The sequence below is a fragment of the Lindgomyces ingoldianus genome (assembly GCF_010093535.1).
Source record: "Lindgomyces ingoldianus strain ATCC 200398 unplaced genomic scaffold BDR25scaffold_6, whole genome shotgun sequence".
Lineage (NCBI taxonomy): Eukaryota > Fungi > Ascomycota > Dothideomycetes > Pleosporales > Lindgomycetaceae > Lindgomyces > Lindgomyces ingoldianus.
The window spans coordinates 835,093-851,998 of record NW_022985167.1 but is presented as its reverse complement, the minus strand read 5'-3'; the positions used below and the strand labels follow the sequence as shown (position 1 = coordinate 851,998).

Here is a 16,906-nt window from a genome sequence, read left to right as displayed (position 1 = left end):
GGCGAATATTGTCGCAAAGCAGAACCCTGAGTGCGCCCAGGCCAGACTCGGTGTCAGCATATTGGCGCATAGCATCAAGAAGCACCAGCCCCATCTTACTCCTCAACTTCTGTGATACTTGCTGAATGGATAGTTCGGGCTTGCTAAAATCAAGCTCTGTTGCCGTAGCATCAATATTCGCGGTCAGCACCTGAATCATTGCGGTCTTTTGCACCGGCTTCGGTTTCGGTCCGCTCACAATGCTATCCTTGGGCGAACTATTTCTCCTGTTTGCTGAAGTTAAGTACCGGTCCTGATGAATTGCAGATTGAAAGCAAGAACACATCAGATGTAGCCTACTCAGTTGCAAGCACCTTCTGGATTGGCTCAGCTGCCTCAATGAATTTCTCCAACATCTCGTCCAGCTTAGTAAGTTCGTCCTTCTTCTTCTTAACCTCAGATATGAGCAGCTGCTTCTGTTTAAGTTTCTCTTGGCGACGTTCCTCCAGCTTGACACGGACTTGGTATTCGTGATCGATGCGCGCGGTCATAAGGTCCTGCTCGCTAGCACCCATACGATCGGGGAACTGCTCAAGGAACTCTTCGACTGGGATGAGCGGAAGTTTTGCATACTTGTGGCTGCGATGATTGTTAGGACAGAGCCACAGTATCGCAAGAAATACTCACTCGTAATTGCGCGCAGCGGAGATTTCCTTGTCCAGGGATTCCGCCTCGTACTTGAGGTTGTGAAGCTTCAAGACTAAGGAGTCGTTGACGTCCCTGCTCTCAGCCGTCATCCGTTTCTCGTCGCGCACCTTCATGACACTCTGTCGGAAAGCAGTCTTGAGAACTGCGAGCTGAGCTCTGATGAACTTCTTTTTCTTCGCGATCTCAAGCTCCACCCCTCGTTCCCGATCGATATTTGCGCGGGTGGTCGGATTTACAATCTTCGGATTCGCAAGCTGGTACTCCGCAAGCTCACGTATCATGTTTCGCAGCTTCTGATTCTCTTGGTACAGTCTCTCGTTGTGAACTGTTTTGATATGGTCGCCTGGCTTGAAGTTCGTGATAACATGGTGGAGATGATCATCGACGACGCCAGAAGTGCCCATGCCACCAGTCGTTGTAGGGTTCTCAGAAACCTCCATTGCACCCACTATGCTTTGACCGTCAGGCAATGAGCGGAGACAGGGCGTTGTTGACGCTGGTGGAAATATTCCAAACTGAAGCCTTGTCCGAACTGTCCCTAAGCTCCTACGAGAGGTTAGCAGCGGTCCGTGCGGATATTGACACGTGATTTCGCGACAACGAAGTGAAGCTCTGAACACCACCGACCACCGGTAAGCCTGTCCTAATGGATTCATGGAAGCTCCGTTAATTCTGATCCCAGAAAATTCATGTGAAGCGGTTATGTGTTCGCAATCGCACGATAATAGTATATTAAATCAAGGTATCGATGGAGGATAGGGTATCAATAAGAATAGAAAGGGTCATTAGGAACCAATAACATCGTCTCCGATCCCAAATCCTAGCGGACCTAGATGTTTTACGCCCCATATTCACAATGCTCCTCCTCCCAACCGGTAGGTAGGTCACTCGCCGTTCCAAACATAATAACATCTCCGTCAGTATCGTACCAACCTCCGCAGCCCGAATCAATAAATTCCACCCACTCATCATTATCTATGTGAAGAGCTTTCGGAATACGCTTGACAAGAACTTGTGAGGAGTGGCCATCGAAACCGACCGAGCTGTTGACATTGAAACTCACACAACCGCCTGTCGGGAAAGCTGGTTCCCCATGATCAGCCATAATGACATCTCCATCTTTGTCGACGCAATGAGTTTCGTGAACCACTCCACTTCGACAAATAAAGCGACGGGATCGTTTCACTGGCTCGACTTCGTTTCGCAGCTGCCATGTCGTCGATTGAGCATTAAAGGCAAATCCCCAAATTGTAATGTCCGGGTGCGTGAATATGGAGATTTCACAGATTCCATGCAGAGTACCAATAACCGTCCCTCGGAGGGCAACTGGCCAGATAGGGCTGCTATCAGGGATGTGAGGTTCATCCCACCAATTTAGCCAGTGATCCCTCGTGCGGCCTTCGGTTGAAAATGGTGGAGCAGTATACACATCCCAACTCTCTGCCTTCTGCTCCAATCTAGACAAGGTAAATACGTCAGGTGGGACACTATAGAGGACGATGTTGTCGCCAAAAACAACGGCAACTCGGGCTCCCCAAGACAAATCTGCTGCAGCAGTGTATATCCGAGGTAGCTGATCCTGTTCTGGAGGGATGAAGAGAATCTTGCGAAGAAGTTTCGTAGGGCCCCCAAGGGGTGCATCACATCCTAGGAAAAGATTGCCTGAAGGGGGGTCGATGAACAAAACGTGGTGGCCATCGCTGAGAGGGACCGCACGGTAGTGGTCACAAGTCGCTATGCCAGAACGATTACCAATGTTCTCAAATCCAAACGAACCCCAGAAAGAGCTCACAGTTGGTCGGCTAGTGAAAAACTTGCGGCTTATTGCTGGCCGATCTTCTGGATGCGCGGCGCTCGAAATCAGACGTAGCTTTTTGGCTGATTCAAACCCTGGACGAGGGGGTAGGAAGTATAAGTAATCAGAAGGCGCAGTGAGAGGAAACCATCTACTTAAACTTTGTTCAGTGAGTGCGTCGACCCAATGGAGCTCAATGCCCGCGGAACATCCAAAGGCAACGCAGCGACGTTGTGGGCAAATTGAGACACTGCGAGGTGGATCATCTTCGGAACAAAGGTGGCGGTAAAACGTTGATGTCCCGGTCTCAATTGGAATAGAGCGAGCACATCCAACAGTCGAATTGGCATGAATGCCATTTTCTTCCACAATGGGTGCAGCTCGAAGTTTGAGATTCCATGTATGATTGATCCAATTCTGCCCATATGTATTTTGGTCATCCGTTCCTTGCAAAGAAATGGCGTCATGATTGGATTGGACGTCGATAGAATTGAAACTTGTCTGTTCCTGTTCATCCGCACTCCGCCGACTAGAATAAGGACGTACAAAGGAGCCATGGTCTGCGACATCCATGCTAACCTCAAACTCGCTGGCACCACTCGTATGAATAGAAGATTGTGCCGAACTCCGGCATGGATGTCCATGGCTTTCCATAGGTATTTCTGAAAGGTTTTCCCAGGAGTCGTGTCCTAACCGAAGCTCACAAACCATCCCCATTCTTCCCTCTAGCAAAGCTGCAATGGCGTTTCTTCCCGAACTCATATCCATGCTCATGGAGAGAACTCGTCTAGGGCAACTAACACTTGTCAGGGGCCTCAGGTGAGCGCTCTGAAGCTCATAGACAAAGATCAGAGTCTCTCTAGCGACAAGCAATAATCGTCCGCAAATGCTTGTCGTAAATATCAGCCCGGAACTAAGTCGTCCTTCAGACCCAGGATATCCGTTGGCCAGGTCGGTGAACTCGGTCTGGGAAACCTCCACAATTGCGTTATGGTCTCTTGGCGCGTCCAATCCATTCCCGGTCCATGCACCCGACAAGGAGCATTCGCGTGAAAGGCGCCGACTTAGAAACCACTCATCGCTCGTACGCGTGGCGAAGTCACTGCAGGTAGCAATGCGGTTTCTTCTATTCAGATTAAACTCTGCACTGCTCCACCATCCTCCTCGCCCAAGCATGGTGGCAAGTAATTTCTTATTCAGGCTTGCCCGCATCCAAGTGTGACAAGTGTGGCGAGCTGCATTAAACCCCTTCGGTGCAAGATAGCTGTAGATGTGCTGCAATATCTCAATCGGTAAGCTGTGAGCAGACGGTTGTTTCGGGGGGATAGAATAGCTCAATGCCATATGCCATGACTGGCAGGTCCATTTCATTGCATTTTGGGACGAGGAATCCAGATACGGCACCAAGAGAAGCGGTATTCTAGTGTTAAGGCAAGAGGCATTAGATAGGGATAAGTGCAAATGCTCCCCAATAGAGTCTGGGCGATCTTCATTGAGATCTTCGATGATAGGTCCTTCTAATTCTTCGAAAGGAGTGCTTATGCCGTGGAGAACATCAAATAAACTGCGAGTGATACCATTTTCCACGAACGGTTCGAGTATACTCTCGTCGAAAACGCTAAGGCTGTCAACCGAGAATGACTCCGATCGTACACGACGAATAGAATGCGATTCACTACCCGTCTCCGTCAAGCTTGGGAGTCGCGAGGTAGAGTTACTCAAAGAGCCTGAACGTGCTGACCTCAAGCTTGGGCCACTGAAAAGAAAAGTTCCTGGTGATATAACGTCGAGGCTGGGTATAGAATCATACACCGAGCCTGGCTGCGATCGTACACTTGAAGCGTTTGAAGCAGTTCGTTGACGCGCTGTGTGAGGAAGGACTCTGGTAGGATTATTGTGAAAAATGCTCGTAATCACTCGTTGAAAAGCAACTCGTGATTTGGACTGCTTGATTGAAGATAGAGTGCTTCTGCGATGCTCTTGCTTCGTGACTCTTGGAGCGGATCGGTGGTGCACTAGAGCCGCGCCCCTAGGTCGTGGGAAAACGTAGCGTAAAACTTCCGAACGCTTGGTAGAGGGGCTAGGTGGTTCTGCAGAGCCTTTTGTAAACGGCGCATGCGTTGTATCACGGATCGCGTCATTTGTCTCGAGGCTTTGGAGGTCTTGGGATTCCCTTGTGGGCTGCTCTGACGGCTCAGATGTACAAGTCATTCTTTCAATGAATCTGTGAGCTGGCGGACTAAGTAAAAGGGTATGTCCGTTCGGCGATTCGAAGTACGAGGCGACTGGAGGAAGACTGAGATCCAGGAGAGGAAGCGTTGGTGCAGACTGCGTTCCGGCTACACCCCGAGAGAGGTAGATTTGGGAAGACGTTATTGAAGCACCTCCGAATGGAGGTGCGGGTGATCAAATGACAAACCTTTCGCGGTAGCAATATTCGAGCGCGGAATGATATGAAGAATGATGCGTGTCGAAGCGTAGGTGGTTGAGTGAATGTTTGAGAATAATGAGCGATGCTCAAATCAATGCTGTTGGAAGAGAATAGTTGGGAAAGTGACGACGAAGGGGCGGGGAGTTAGGACGTAGGTGTGTAAAAGGTTCATAAATGGTATTACAAGTACATTCTATCCTGTCAGGGTATACAACGAGTCAAAACAGGAAAGCGAGGCTGCAGTGTTATACAAGAAACTGCACCCTCGAGGCGCCATGCAAGAAGGCGCTTTGAACAATAGTACCAGAGAAGGCGCGAGGGTTAGGTTTCTCGCTCGCCATTTATACTGTGCGCTGCAGACCCATTCTGGGACCTGGCACGCTTGTTTACAATCCACACATCGTCCAATCTAACGGCTCATAAGTCAGTTGGTCGCTCAAGGAATAAGCTCGAGAACTTACGGCATCACAAGAGCTGGGTTTTCGAACCGCAAGCCTCTCTCTCTCGCCTCATCCACTGTCTGTCGTGGGGTGTGGCCCCGTTGGAATCCACGTTCGGCAGAAAATGCATCTTCTTGGATAGCCCTTCCAAGATCCGAATGTTCAGCACGCCTTAGACTTCGCAAGGCGATAAACTTCATCAAAGGCCTGTATGTCCGGCTGTAGACATAGCCGAACCATAGGGTCGCGAGGACGAGCGGAGCTATTCCAACAGCTCGTTTGAAGGCCCCTCTCAAACCTAGCTGACCAGCGGTGGTAAGCTGGAAAAGCACTGTGCCTACAATGACGCGGTCGCACATCATCATCCAACCCTTGCCTGTTGAATGTTGTCGGTGTTCCATCGCGTAAAGCAACTGATACTTGTGAACGAAGTGACCAATCATGAAATAAGCAAGGCCTGTGAGCAAGACTTTCCACGAATCTCGCAGGACGCTGTAGACCATGCAAATAATAAAAATTAAAATGGTCTGAGGAAGAAAGAAACCATAGCTGAAGACCGGAGGCTGCACCAATTCGGCGTAGTCTAGAGCTACAAGTTAGTAGGAATATTGGATGAAGGTCTCGCAACAAACCTCTAGGAGTCTTAGCTCCGATCAAATTGATTGGATACAACGTGAGTGGGCCAAATTCCATAAGGCGCAAGGGGAAAAGGCCAAACCCCTGTAAGATAATAAAGTTTGTATAGAAGCCTAGAAGGTCCCGAAGCGCCGTCGCAAGGGCGTTTGCGATACTTGAAGCGTTCTCGAGTTGTTGTCCAAATCGTTCCAGCATGTCAAAGAAACCTGAGGCGGTCCCTAAGATAGTGAACACGATGAAGAAGTTGAAAAATGTGAAGAAGAAGTTCTTTGAGATCACGGAGAGTTCAACGTCACCCTGCGATATCATGCCTTGTTGGTTTGATAACCCTATGAGCGTTCAGCCTTTGTTTTCTCTAAAGAGGAAGGTCACCTACAATCGTAGAGGAAAGGCACGGCGACATTGAGTAGTGTGGTTGCTAGTGTCGGTAGCTGCGTATTAACAAGAGATCGCAAGACCTCGTGGGCGTCTAGTGCATCAGCTAAGGCAGGCCACACTTCGTGAATTGAGCAAGTGTTAAGAATTCCAGCAATTGGGACAAGTAAGATTGTCCAGAATACAGTGAGAAGCCCGATGAAAGCAGTGATAGACCAAGCCCGGAACATCCTTTTAGAGCGTGAGAGATATGTGTTTGACCAGACGACGTCCGAAGGTGATGGGCTGCTGTTCGCTAATAGTTGGAGCGGGGAAGAGTCCAGAACAGCTTGGATAGCCATTTGAGCGCTCGGGACGCTATCCAAAGTCACAAATGCTAGAGGGGTTGCCTCAAAGTCTTTCTTCCTCAGAATTCTGATCTCGTCATCCAGTCTCCGCAGCTTCTCTTCGTAGTAATTGATGGCGTCGACGTTCCTATATCGCAGCTTGAGAGGGCCATACCAAATCTTGGCCATCGGGCGTCGCTGAGAATACGGAATGATATAATCAGGGCTTCTTTCGGTATCACTAAGGAGATGGCTGGCCTCCCCGGCCGGGGACTCCTCAACATCGATCTCTGGTCCAGGTGGGTGGGGCTGCACTAGTGGTAAGGTCTCGAGACTTCGCTCCGCCCTCCGTTTCCCGAGATGAACGGTCCATGCTTCCTCGAGCTTTCTTACGACAGAACTTCGCTGTATGATGCGGTCATCTAATTCTCTCCAATTTCGGCAGAGTATAACACTCTCGACCTTCCCGATTTCTAGCTCTTCAATGAATTCCTTTATCTTGTCTTCGGATCTGAGCTCGAGGGGGATGCCTGAAAGCCTGACGGTGCGGTCTGTAATGGTGGTTTGGCCTCCCAAGTACTCTTGGCGGACCTCGATAATCCGTCTCGTCTCCGAAACGATCAAATACATTATCAGGCCAGTGAAGAAGTACGCGAATACCAAGTACATCCATAAATAGTCGGTATAGTATTCAAAGTCCCCCGGTATATAGAATGGTGTTACCCAGTCCGAACGGGCCTCGAGATGTTCTAGGGTTGAAGGAGGTGCGATCATGGTATTGTTGGGCGAAGTCCCATTACCGTTATCTGGGCGGTCAAGCGGTTTATGTGTGTCGTGAACCGGCTTGATCACCACCAAAGCGAAGAACAGTGTGACAAGGAGGAATTTGATGGCCATTTTGAAAAATGCGAGGTACTAAACTCAGAAGTCAGCACTATAGACCGTGGCAGTGGCCGCAAGGGCGTCCCGTACTACATAGGCATCCAGGCCAGCTGAAGCCAGCACTTGTTCTTCTGTGATTCGCCATAACGGTAGTATCCAACCAAAGAAGCTGTCAGGAAGCTCGGGGAGGGCGGTTGCTTGGCTGCTCTGTTTCTTACGCGCGGCATAGAGACCTTTCCAGCGCGGACGGAGAAACTGTCGCGTGGATTCAGAAGTATTCACAGCATACAGGACCAGTAGAAACGTACACAGAAAGTCAGGAAGGCCCATAGGCCCAGCCCAACCGAAAGATAGATTTGAATCCAGGTGTTCTTGGGCTCCTTAGTACCCCAGAGATTGTCCGATCCGCTCTTGCATGTGGAAGTGTTATTCTTCATGATTGAGGAGCTGTGGCGGAAGCCGCCTCAAGAGAAGGGGTGCTCAAAATAATATTTTGTGTTAACGATCATGTGCTGCTCAGTTGCAAGTTCGGGTTCGCTTCGCGGAGTTCCAAGAGTGTCGATGTCATCGATGACTAAGACATGGACTGTGCACCGCCTCTTTGTTCACCCACCCCATCACCACTCGATCACGACTCAGCAGCATCAACCGCTGACCAGGGTCGGAACTAACACCAGCTACCTTCCTTTATTTCAGAGCCCTGTATAAGCTTCCTCACTTCATCCGAAATGCTGCGAGATCCTCTCAAGCAGAGGCAAGGTACTCCCAAGAAACCAACATTGTATATTGAAGTCAAACTTAACGACGACACTAATCGCAACCACTTTATTCGTACCGATGAGATTCGCCGCGAAGTTATCCAGTGGCTTGCAGACAGCTACAAGCAGCTGAAAGTCGGCCAACATCTCGATACAAGTGGGTTGAATCCTCAACCCTGGCAGCTGCTTACACCCCCACTATAAACATTTACCCTTTCTTTCACTGCGTTCATGCTTTGTAGGGACTCTTCCGTGTGCGAATCACATCCGATGTCTAAAGGTTGCAGACCACTCAAGACCCAGTGACGAGCAGAACTTCCATATTCTAGAAGATCACAACCTTGATGTCGCTGTCTACTCCCTCTATCAGACCCAAGATGAGGAAACGCCTTCCACTCAAACAAGGGACGAAGATGATGCACAATTTACAGTCACCCAGCTGCCTCACAAAGCCATGGATGGACTTTGGGAATCATTAGTCTATGCCGAACCTATCCCAGAAACCATTCTGCGCATTATCACACGGATGATGAAAATATCTAAGGAGCCGCACCTCAATCCCGCCGTAATACACTGGCACAATCTCATTCTTCTTTACGGACCCCCTGGTTCTGGCAAGACGACGTTGGCCCACGCTCTTGCACAGAAGCTCTCCATTCGACTGGCACATGACTTCTCTACCACAAAACTCGTTGAGGTGAATTCACACACCCTCCTGAGTAAATGGTTTGGTGAAAGCAGCAAGCTTGTTGGTAAACTTTTCGAAACCATTTCCTCTATTTCCTCGGACGAGTCTCTTCTCACGGTTGTTATTATAGACGAGGTGGAAACGCTCGCGGGATCTCGTGAGAAGGCTTCCCAGGCAAACGAGTGTGGCGACGCAATTCGAGTAAGTTGGTTCGCTCTATCTCCGTGCCTACTGAATACAGGCCTCCGTCAATCGGCATAGCAGCAATTCGATCCACTAACCTTTTTCCAGGCAACGAATGAGCTTCTACAAGGGTTGGACAAACTGCGGAAGCGCACTCACGTTATCTTCATCTGTACTAGTAATCTTGAAGAGAACATGGACGAAGCATTCATGGATCGGTGTGGGATTAAGCGTTACATCGAAGCCCCGAACGTTGAATGCACATACGAGATCTTTCGCTCGGTGATAAACGAATTGATAAAGAGCGAGCTAGTCTGCTTCAACCTTACGGGTAAGGTAAGCAATACCAATATCGAAGGGTCTTATATAACCAGTCCTTCGTCTTCAAAGGGTGAGGACCACCACACCACCCTAAGCCAATTGGTATATATTCCCGATCTAGAGTGGATCAATCTCCACCCGTTCCACCGTTCAAAGTCGGCAGCCCGTGAGCTGTTGCGGATAGCACGAGGGGCTCAAGGATTGTCTGGACGAACACTTCGCCGTCTCCCTATGCTTGCAATGGCTGAGTTCACTACCGAGGAGCCGTGCGAGCTGGCGGAGCTTCTCGTGGGCCTTGCGCGGGCTGTGAAGGAGGAGCATAAGACCAAGTTCGGTGACAACAGCGACGCGGTGATGGCGGAGGGTGAGCGAGATGTTGGTCTGAGTGAGGATGATCTGGGTGATATTGACCATTTGACTGATTTCTCCATGGACGGTGACCTTGTAAGGGAGCTGTTTGGTGAACTTTCTGGTGCCCAGAACGGGCATCGCTCTTCATCAAGTCATCATGGTTAAGGGGGCGGGTGTATTCGCAAATGTCAAGGTATGTTTGACTTGCGCATGGATGCGGGTGGAGGACGTGGGATTATTGAGGGATTGGCATCGAGGCTCGAAATGGGATATGCATTCACTGTGTGCATGTTTGGCGTAATCTGGTCCTTTCCTAGTTATCAAGAACCGTGCAACACAGGCTTACAAACGCTGTTCTTCATCTTCATCCTCATCTTCATCAGACCTGAGAAAGCAGTCATGCTGTCCCGAGTTGTTGCTCTTCCGACCTAAGGTGATGTTCTAGGCCCTCGTTCAGCTCCCAAGAATAACAGAAAAGCCAAGCCACATACGCGGTTCCATCAAATGGTTTGCCTCACCTCACACTCCATCTTGCGTGTCGTCGGGCGACAAACGGCGAGTTGCTTCCTTGGACAAGTTGCATTCTACAAAACGAGATTGAGAGACGGCACGGAACTGCTTACTGGTAGCGACAGAGAAGTGGTAGGAGAAGGCTTTGCGCATAGTAATTCACTCAGCTTAGAGAAGAGGGTTTCAAATTTCCCTTTGAGTCACGATGGATTTCCCATCTAGAATTGATTTAATCTAATCTGAACACGACAATAACTAAGGGGCTCTGCGTTTTAATAATGCTCAAGGAGTCATCATATCTGATGCCATCGGGATATCGGGAGAGCCAAGGCCTCCGTCTTCCGACATTCAGACGCAATCCGCGGAGCCCGAACCCTTTTACGGACGAATCCGAGATGGAATCTGGGCAGGGGAAAGAAGGGGTCGGCTGCCTAGCCAAAGAGAGTGAAGTAAACCGCCCCGGAAGCCCAAAAGACACCCGATTCGAGAAACCTTCGACTGTGGTCTGCCATCGGACACGTTTAATGTAAACGGGAAGAGGACGTATCCGGTTGCCGAGTCCATGGGAACAGCTGGTTGCTTTGCAGCACGTCCACCCAGGCGGGACCGCCATGGGAAGGATTGTAGCACAGAGTGCTTATTGTTGACCACTCCAAAATGGCTAACCCTTTTATCTTTGCAAAGCATCTCAGTTGTGCTGGAACATCGTGTCCTAGAGCTGCAGTCGACTGCAGATCCAGCGACGCAATCAGACATTAATTCTCAACTTCATCAACACCCCATGGAATGTTCGTCGTCACCACAGAGGCGAAAGGCGCCATTGTGGCTTCAGGCAGCCTGATGTGACGCATGACTAGTTTGCTGCATCCTATCTGCAGCCTGTCTTCAGCTTGGCTCTGTTCGGACGAAAATTCTTGCCGAGAAGGATACCGAATGTAGTAAGGCGCTCCGTATCCGACACGGGCACTCGCAAAGCTCGGGTTGCGGCCATCGAAAAACCGAGAACCCGATATCAAACAAAAGGCTGCTCTAGCTCCTAAATCCACTGGAGGACAAGAAATCACGGCCAGGTGATTGTTTTTCTTCCCAAACCCTAACTCCGCGTTCTCTTCACCACACTCCTTTGCCGTTCCTACATATACTGGCCACCCTCTTTCTCTGATCACCTCAGGTACTCCATTCGCCATCACACCCTTGGCGACCGCCCAGCCTTACTTTTTTTCTTCGGTCGCGCCAAACACCTTCTTGCCATGAGTGAACAGAACAAGGAGACTCTGCGCCCAGTGAGCATGGCAGACTCCGAGACAACAGCGACTCGCAGCGTAGAGCCGTCGTTCCTTGATTCAAAAGAAAAAGAAACAGTCGAGAGCGTCATGCCATCCACCGCCCCATCGATGCGCGAGAAGTCGCCTGAAGTCCAAGGAGAGGCAACAGAAAACGAGAAAGCTTCAGAACATAAACCAGAGGGTAGCACTTCAGAAGAAGAGGATTTCGAGTATCCTAAGGCATGGAAACTTGCCATTATCACTATTGCGCTCTGCCTATCTGTTTTCTGTATGGCATTGGTTCGTAGATCCCTGTGCTGACCCACCTGCATAGAACATCAGCTAATTACCACTTTAGGACAGTATGTAAAACGTGAGCACTTAATTATGACATTCTAACAGTCTTCCAGATACCATCATCGCGACTGCCATTCCTAAAATCACTGATCAATTCAAAGCGCTCAACGATGTGGGTTGGTACGGATCCTCTTACCTTCTCACAACCTGTGCGACTCAGCTTATTTACGGCAAATTCTACACCTTCTACTCGATCAAATGGGTCTATATCTCGGCTCTGGCAATCTTCGAACTCGGATCCCTAATTTGCGGTATAGCGCCTAACAGCACCGCGCTTATTCTTGGACGCGCTATTGCGGGTGTTGGAGCTGCAGGCATTTTCTCTGGGGCTATCCTGATTGTTGCCAACACCGTCCCCCTACGACAACGACCGACTTATATGGGCCTAATTGGCGGGATGTACGGTATTGCTAGCGTTGCCGGTCCACTGTGGGTTTCCTCTCATATTACGTTCATATATTAGGCCTTCACTGACGATTTTTTTTTTAAGCATGGGAGGTGCTTTCACCGATCATCTCACATGGCGCTGGTGCTTTTACATCAATCTTCCTTTCGGTGGTGTTACAGCTGCCTTCATCATTCCTTTCTTCAATGTTCCTCGCCGGGGCAAAAAGAGCGGAGCCACCTGGAAGGAACAGCTCGAGAAGTTCGATCTCTACGGAACTGCAGTTTTCCTTCCATGCATTGTCTGCTTGCTCCTTGCACTTACATGGGGTGGCAGCAGGTATGATTGGAATAGCGGCCGCATCATTGCCCTCTTGGTCATCTTTGCTGTCCTCGCCATCGCTTTTGTTGCCATCCAGGTCTGGCGCCAAGAGAATGCCACGGTCCCGCCCCGTATCTTTAAGAACAGGAACGTTTGGGGAAGTGCTTGGTTCGGTGCTATGGTTGGAGCAGCCTTCTTTGTCGTTGTCTACTATCTTCGTACGTCTCCGCACTGTTACCAGCTTTCAACTGTCGATGCTAACCCGTGACAGCTATCTGGTTCCAAGCCATCAAGGGCGTCTCAGCCACTAAATCCGGAATCATGAACCTTCCCGCTATTCTCGGAGTGGTCACCATCTCCATGCTTGCTGGCGGTCTCGTTACAGCTCTCGGATATTATACTCCGTTCATGTTGATCAGCTCCGTGTTCATGGCCATTGGAGCCGGACTCCTCACTACTTTCGAAACCGATACCAATCATCCCCGATGGATCGGCTATCAATTCATCTTCGGTGCTGGTGTCGGTTTCGGAATGCAGCAGACCCTAATCGCTGTCCAGACCGCTCTTCCCGCCGATGACGTCGCCATTGGTACAGCCGTCATGATGTTCTCCCAAACCCTTGGTGGCGCCCTTTTCATATCCGTCGGCCAAAACGTCTTCACAAACACGCTTATCAAGAATCTGCGATCCGTCGTCCCCGACCTCAACCCTAGTCTCGTACTCACAGTCGGCGCAACGGAGCTCAAAAACGCGATTCCCCAGCAGTTCCTCCATGGCGTGCTGACAGCGTACAACCGAACCCTGACCCAGACTTTTTACGTTTCGGTTGCGACGGGTGTGGCGTCAATTCTTGGCGCTATCTTTGTTGAGTGGAAGAGTATGAAGGGGAAGAATATCCAGATGGCCGCTGCCTAATTGGACCTCACGACCCGACCCAACCCGTCCACCACCTGCGGCTATTTGTATAGCATTCTTTGGATACCCCAACCGGCCACTGACATAAGTGGACTAACCTCTATAAGTCCTTTATACCTCTGTTATTGTGATTTGGCATCTGCATCATTCAGCGTAGCATGCGTGGCGTTTCTCCGAGCAACTCCCTCCCTCTCCCTCTCTCCTTTTACGGTAGAGATTATTATCTTCTACTAGATAGACAGGGCAAGTTTCGGATTCCTGTAAGGTTAGATTGGATAGGATTAGTGAGTGTATATATAGGGGTGGCTGTTGCTGTTTTGACATGATGGCTATTCTGCCAAAGGAATGGCTATGGAAAACGAATGCTAACATCTCCTCTTTCTGTTAAAAGTTATCCAGGATATGTGACATTTTGTGGGCCAGAGGGCATAGAGCGTGCACTGTAGCGATATCCACATCTATCATATTTGCATCTAAATAAACTACCCAAATGGAAGATAATAGAGTATAACTCAGTTCCCTTGCAACATACACATACATCAACAGTGCATGTCTTCCGTCTGTCTGCTTGTCCCAGAAGATTCTTTATGCCCTCTTACCGCCCGCAAAACTCTTTCCCTTTTCCTTAGACCAAACCTGCGCCTTCTAATCCCATATAAGCTACATACATCAACCACAAATTTAAGAACAATCTATACACAAAATAAGGATAATAGCAGACAAGAGTGACAGCAAGAGAAGGCAAGTTACAAGGAGGACTACGACTAATATTTTGTTTTACAATTCCTTAGAAATTGTATGAAGCTCAGATCATAGTGTGGAACTGTTAAGACAAGGCGCTCCCACTGCTTCTCCGGAACCGGATACCATATTTACCGTGGTCGTGTTCAATGGATTGTCACGCTGCGGACGAAAGAGGGTCGTATGGATGCGGGTGCAAATGTGGGTGCGAGGTGCAGTAGTGTGGAATGAAGCAAGTCTGGCTCGGACAAAAAGGTACGGCGGGGACGATAGACGGATGATGGAGGTTTGATTGCCCTTTATTTGGCTCCGCGGTGGTATTATTTGCATGGGCTCGACTGATAGCGCGTATAGATAACTACAGAGATGATGGAATCAGGAAGTTGGAGTGAGGTTACAGTCGGGATGGGAGCAAGTTGTGGATATATGGTGCATCTCGATTGCAAATTGAGAGACTGATTTACTGATTCCTCGTCTATCATATCCCTAACCCAATTCTAGAACCAAGCCTACCGAATGTCTCGGGTATTTGCTTCACACCTGACAATTGATGCCACTCCACCAAACAGACAGACGCCTCCTCCACCGTCACAGTACCAAGAGCAGCCCATGCGAGTCTATCGCCATAACCTCCCACATGTTCCACCTAATACGGGAAATGCCTGGAAAGCGAATGGAACGCAGCGAGTGTAGAGAGCTGCCCACCTACTGTTTTGGTTCGATAAGATCGGGGATCTGTTCGGGCTTGACGTTGCCTTCAAGGATATCTACATCTCGTTAGCAATTTTTCCCCTCATCCAATCCGATCCAAACAAACAAACTTTCTATTTACACACTTAGAGAACGCAGAAATAGGGCGGGCTTACTATAAACCGCCGTAAAAAGCGGGAAATCCTTCTCCATCCCCTGCGTCTTCAAAAAGCTGTTAACCTCATACGCCGTACTCGTCCCCTGCAACTTCTGCCCATTCAACTCCTTCCTCTCAATCTCAAAAATACTCTCCCCACGCTCAATCGCCATCTTCGCGCACCGAAAATTACGGCCGCCCATGCACGACGTCACGACATCGGCGACACCGCAGCTCTCTTCGGTGAAGGTGGAGGTGTGGACCGAGTCAGCGAAGAAGGCTTTGCCGAAGGCGACCATTTCGAGGATCCCGACGCGCATGACGGCGGCTTTGGCGTTGTCGCCCCAGCCTAGACCATCGACGAAGCCGGCGGCGAGGGCAACGATGTTTTTAAGGGCGCCGCCGAGAGAGACTCCCGCGACGTCGGAGACAATGCGAACGTGGAAGTAGGGGCGGTGGAAGAGCTTGCGAACATTTTCGTGAGATAGAGGGGGATACTCTGAGGGTAGGGCCTTCAGCCGTGCTGATCGAGCGCTAGGGATAGCTTTGCTTGGAGAGATGAGGTCGACCTGAGAGGATGCTGGCGAGCCTTTGGGGGTTGGTGCCCGGGAATCCATCGGTGGCGGATCGTATGCTACAGTCGTTTCCGAGTACTTTTCCTGTGCAATCTCGGTGGCAATGTTGGCGCCAGACAGCGCACCGCAGTAGATGTTGAGACGCATACCAATGGCTTCAGACATAAGCCTAATCCCCTTCTCACCAACATCCACACCCTTTGTGCAGCAGATAGCTCGTGCCCACGGCATGATCTTGTCCGCCAGCTGATCACACACCCTGGGGATAAACTGATGCGGCAGCACAAAGATCAAAATGGTCGAGTTCTTGCACGAGTCCACCACATCCGGATTTGCAACGACGTTTGACGGCAGCGTGATGTTCGGGAGGTACTTAATGTTCTCGTGGATCGTGTTGACTAGCTCAGAAAGCTTGTGTGTCTTATTGGCCGTCTCTGGATTGTAGTGTTTCGAGCTCTGCGGGATGGGGACTTCCTCCTCGTACACCCACATCTGGACTATTTCCTCGAACAGATCGGGGTGGGCCTTGACGTTCTCGGCGACGAGTTTGGACATGGTGGTGCCCCTAGATTCCTATTAACAAAAAGAAGAGACGACGGGAAACAGGTGTGTACCAGTTACCGGAGCCCACTATGGTCACCTTGTGCTTCTTCTGCGCTCCTAGGGTTGCCATCGTTCTTCGAGTATCTTGTATTCTGGGAAGTGATTTGTATTTGAAGTGGACTGTGGCGTCTGACGATGTTCGTGTAGCGAGGGAAGCGGAGGGGCGTGAGCGTTGGCAAACACCGCAGCTCCTCAAGAAATTATATGGCCTTCTTCGACAATTGAAGAGAGCCACCTTAAGTAGTCCCTTTCTCAGAAATCTAAGTGAACGTCAGACTCGCTCCTCACTAGCCACACCGAGGCTTACAGCCGCAACGTACCCTGCCGGGAAAGATTATCGTGAGCCTCGGCTTCCTGTGATGCGGCGACTCCGTGAGATGAGCTTTCTAGAAAGTCGAATAGAGAAGGTGTGATGAAAGACAAGTGGAAGCTGAGAGTCGACAGAAGACAAGAAGGCCGGGCACGCGGACAGCAATTGTTGAGCTTCCATCTGCCTCGACAAAATGCGATCATA

The 16,906-nt window shown here is 49.9% G+C and overlaps 6 protein-coding genes across 6 annotated transcripts; 2 read left to right on the top strand and 4 right to left on the bottom strand.

Moving 5' to 3' along the window:
• Positions 1–335: 335 nt before the first annotated feature.
• Positions 336–1,091, bottom strand: BDR25DRAFT_214600 (uncharacterized protein; the record flags this gene model as incomplete). The annotated part of the gene is made up of 2 exons (XM_033684802.1): positions 336–618; positions 667–1,091. 2 exons carry the CDS (start codon positions 1,089–1,091, stop codon positions 336–338), a joined length of 708 nt encoding a protein of 235 aa, XP_033551509.1.
• Positions 1,092–2,059: 968 nt separating this feature from the next.
• Positions 2,060–4,693, bottom strand: BDR25DRAFT_280115 (uncharacterized protein; the record flags this gene model as incomplete). The annotated part of the gene is made up of 1 exon (XM_033687791.1): positions 2,060–4,693. A coding segment is annotated over one exon (2,634 nt), but the record flags the coding sequence as incomplete, so codon positions are not given.
• Positions 4,694–5,233: 540 nt separating this feature from the next.
• BDR25DRAFT_255006 (DUF221-domain-containing protein) lies at positions 5,234–8,062 on the bottom strand (the record flags this gene model as incomplete). The annotated part of the gene is made up of 6 exons (XM_033686333.1): positions 7,881–8,062; positions 7,663–7,827; positions 6,366–7,605; positions 5,986–6,318; positions 5,375–5,936; positions 5,234–5,322 (listed from the first exon to the last, which is right to left on the bottom strand). Exons 1-6 carry the CDS (start codon positions 8,007–8,009, stop codon positions 5,235–5,237), a joined length of 2,517 nt encoding a protein of 838 aa, XP_033551507.1. The 5' UTR covers positions 8,010–8,062.
• Positions 8,063–8,670: 608 nt separating this feature from the next.
• BDR25DRAFT_215144 (AAA-domain-containing protein) lies at positions 8,671–10,038 on the top strand (the record flags this gene model as incomplete). Its single annotated transcript, XM_033684827.1, has 2 exons — positions 8,671–9,219; positions 9,310–10,038. Coding segments are annotated over 2 exons (1,278 nt in total), but the record flags the coding sequence as incomplete, so codon positions are not given.
• A 1,634-nt stretch (positions 10,039–11,672) lies between these two features.
• Positions 11,673–13,626, top strand: BDR25DRAFT_214291 (MFS general substrate transporter; the record flags this gene model as incomplete). Its single annotated transcript, XM_033684787.1, has 4 exons — positions 11,673–11,952; positions 12,059–12,434; positions 12,496–12,929; positions 12,983–13,626. The coding sequence occupies 4 exons, from the start codon at positions 11,673–11,675 to the stop codon at positions 13,624–13,626; spliced, it is 1,734 nt and encodes a 577-aa protein (XP_033551505.1).
• A 1,204-nt stretch (positions 13,627–14,830) lies between these two features.
• BDR25DRAFT_301335 (glycerol-3-phosphate dehydrogenase-like protein) lies at positions 14,831–16,851 on the bottom strand. The gene is made up of 4 exons (XM_033689551.1): positions 16,713–16,851; positions 16,404–16,652; positions 15,234–16,354; positions 14,831–15,134 (listed from the first exon to the last, which is right to left on the bottom strand). Exons 2-4 carry the CDS (start codon positions 16,460–16,462, stop codon positions 15,073–15,075), a joined length of 1,242 nt encoding a protein of 413 aa, XP_033551504.1. The 5' UTR covers positions 16,463–16,652; positions 16,713–16,851; the 3' UTR covers positions 14,831–15,072.
• Positions 16,852–16,906: the final 55 nt, after the last annotated feature.

Coding starts and splice junctions, on each gene's coding strand:
- BDR25DRAFT_301335 (XM_033689551.1), bottom strand. CDS start 16,462: ATGGCAACCCTAGGAGCGCAGAAGAAGCACAAGGTGACCATAGTGGGC. Junction 16,355..16,403: donor ATAGTGGGCTCCGGTAACTG/GTACACACCTGT, acceptor ATAGGAATCTAG/GGGCACCACCATGTCCAAAC. Junction 15,135..15,233: donor GCTTTTTACGGCGGTTTATA/GTAAGCCCGCCC, acceptor AACGAGATGTAG/ATATCCTTGAAGGCAACGTC.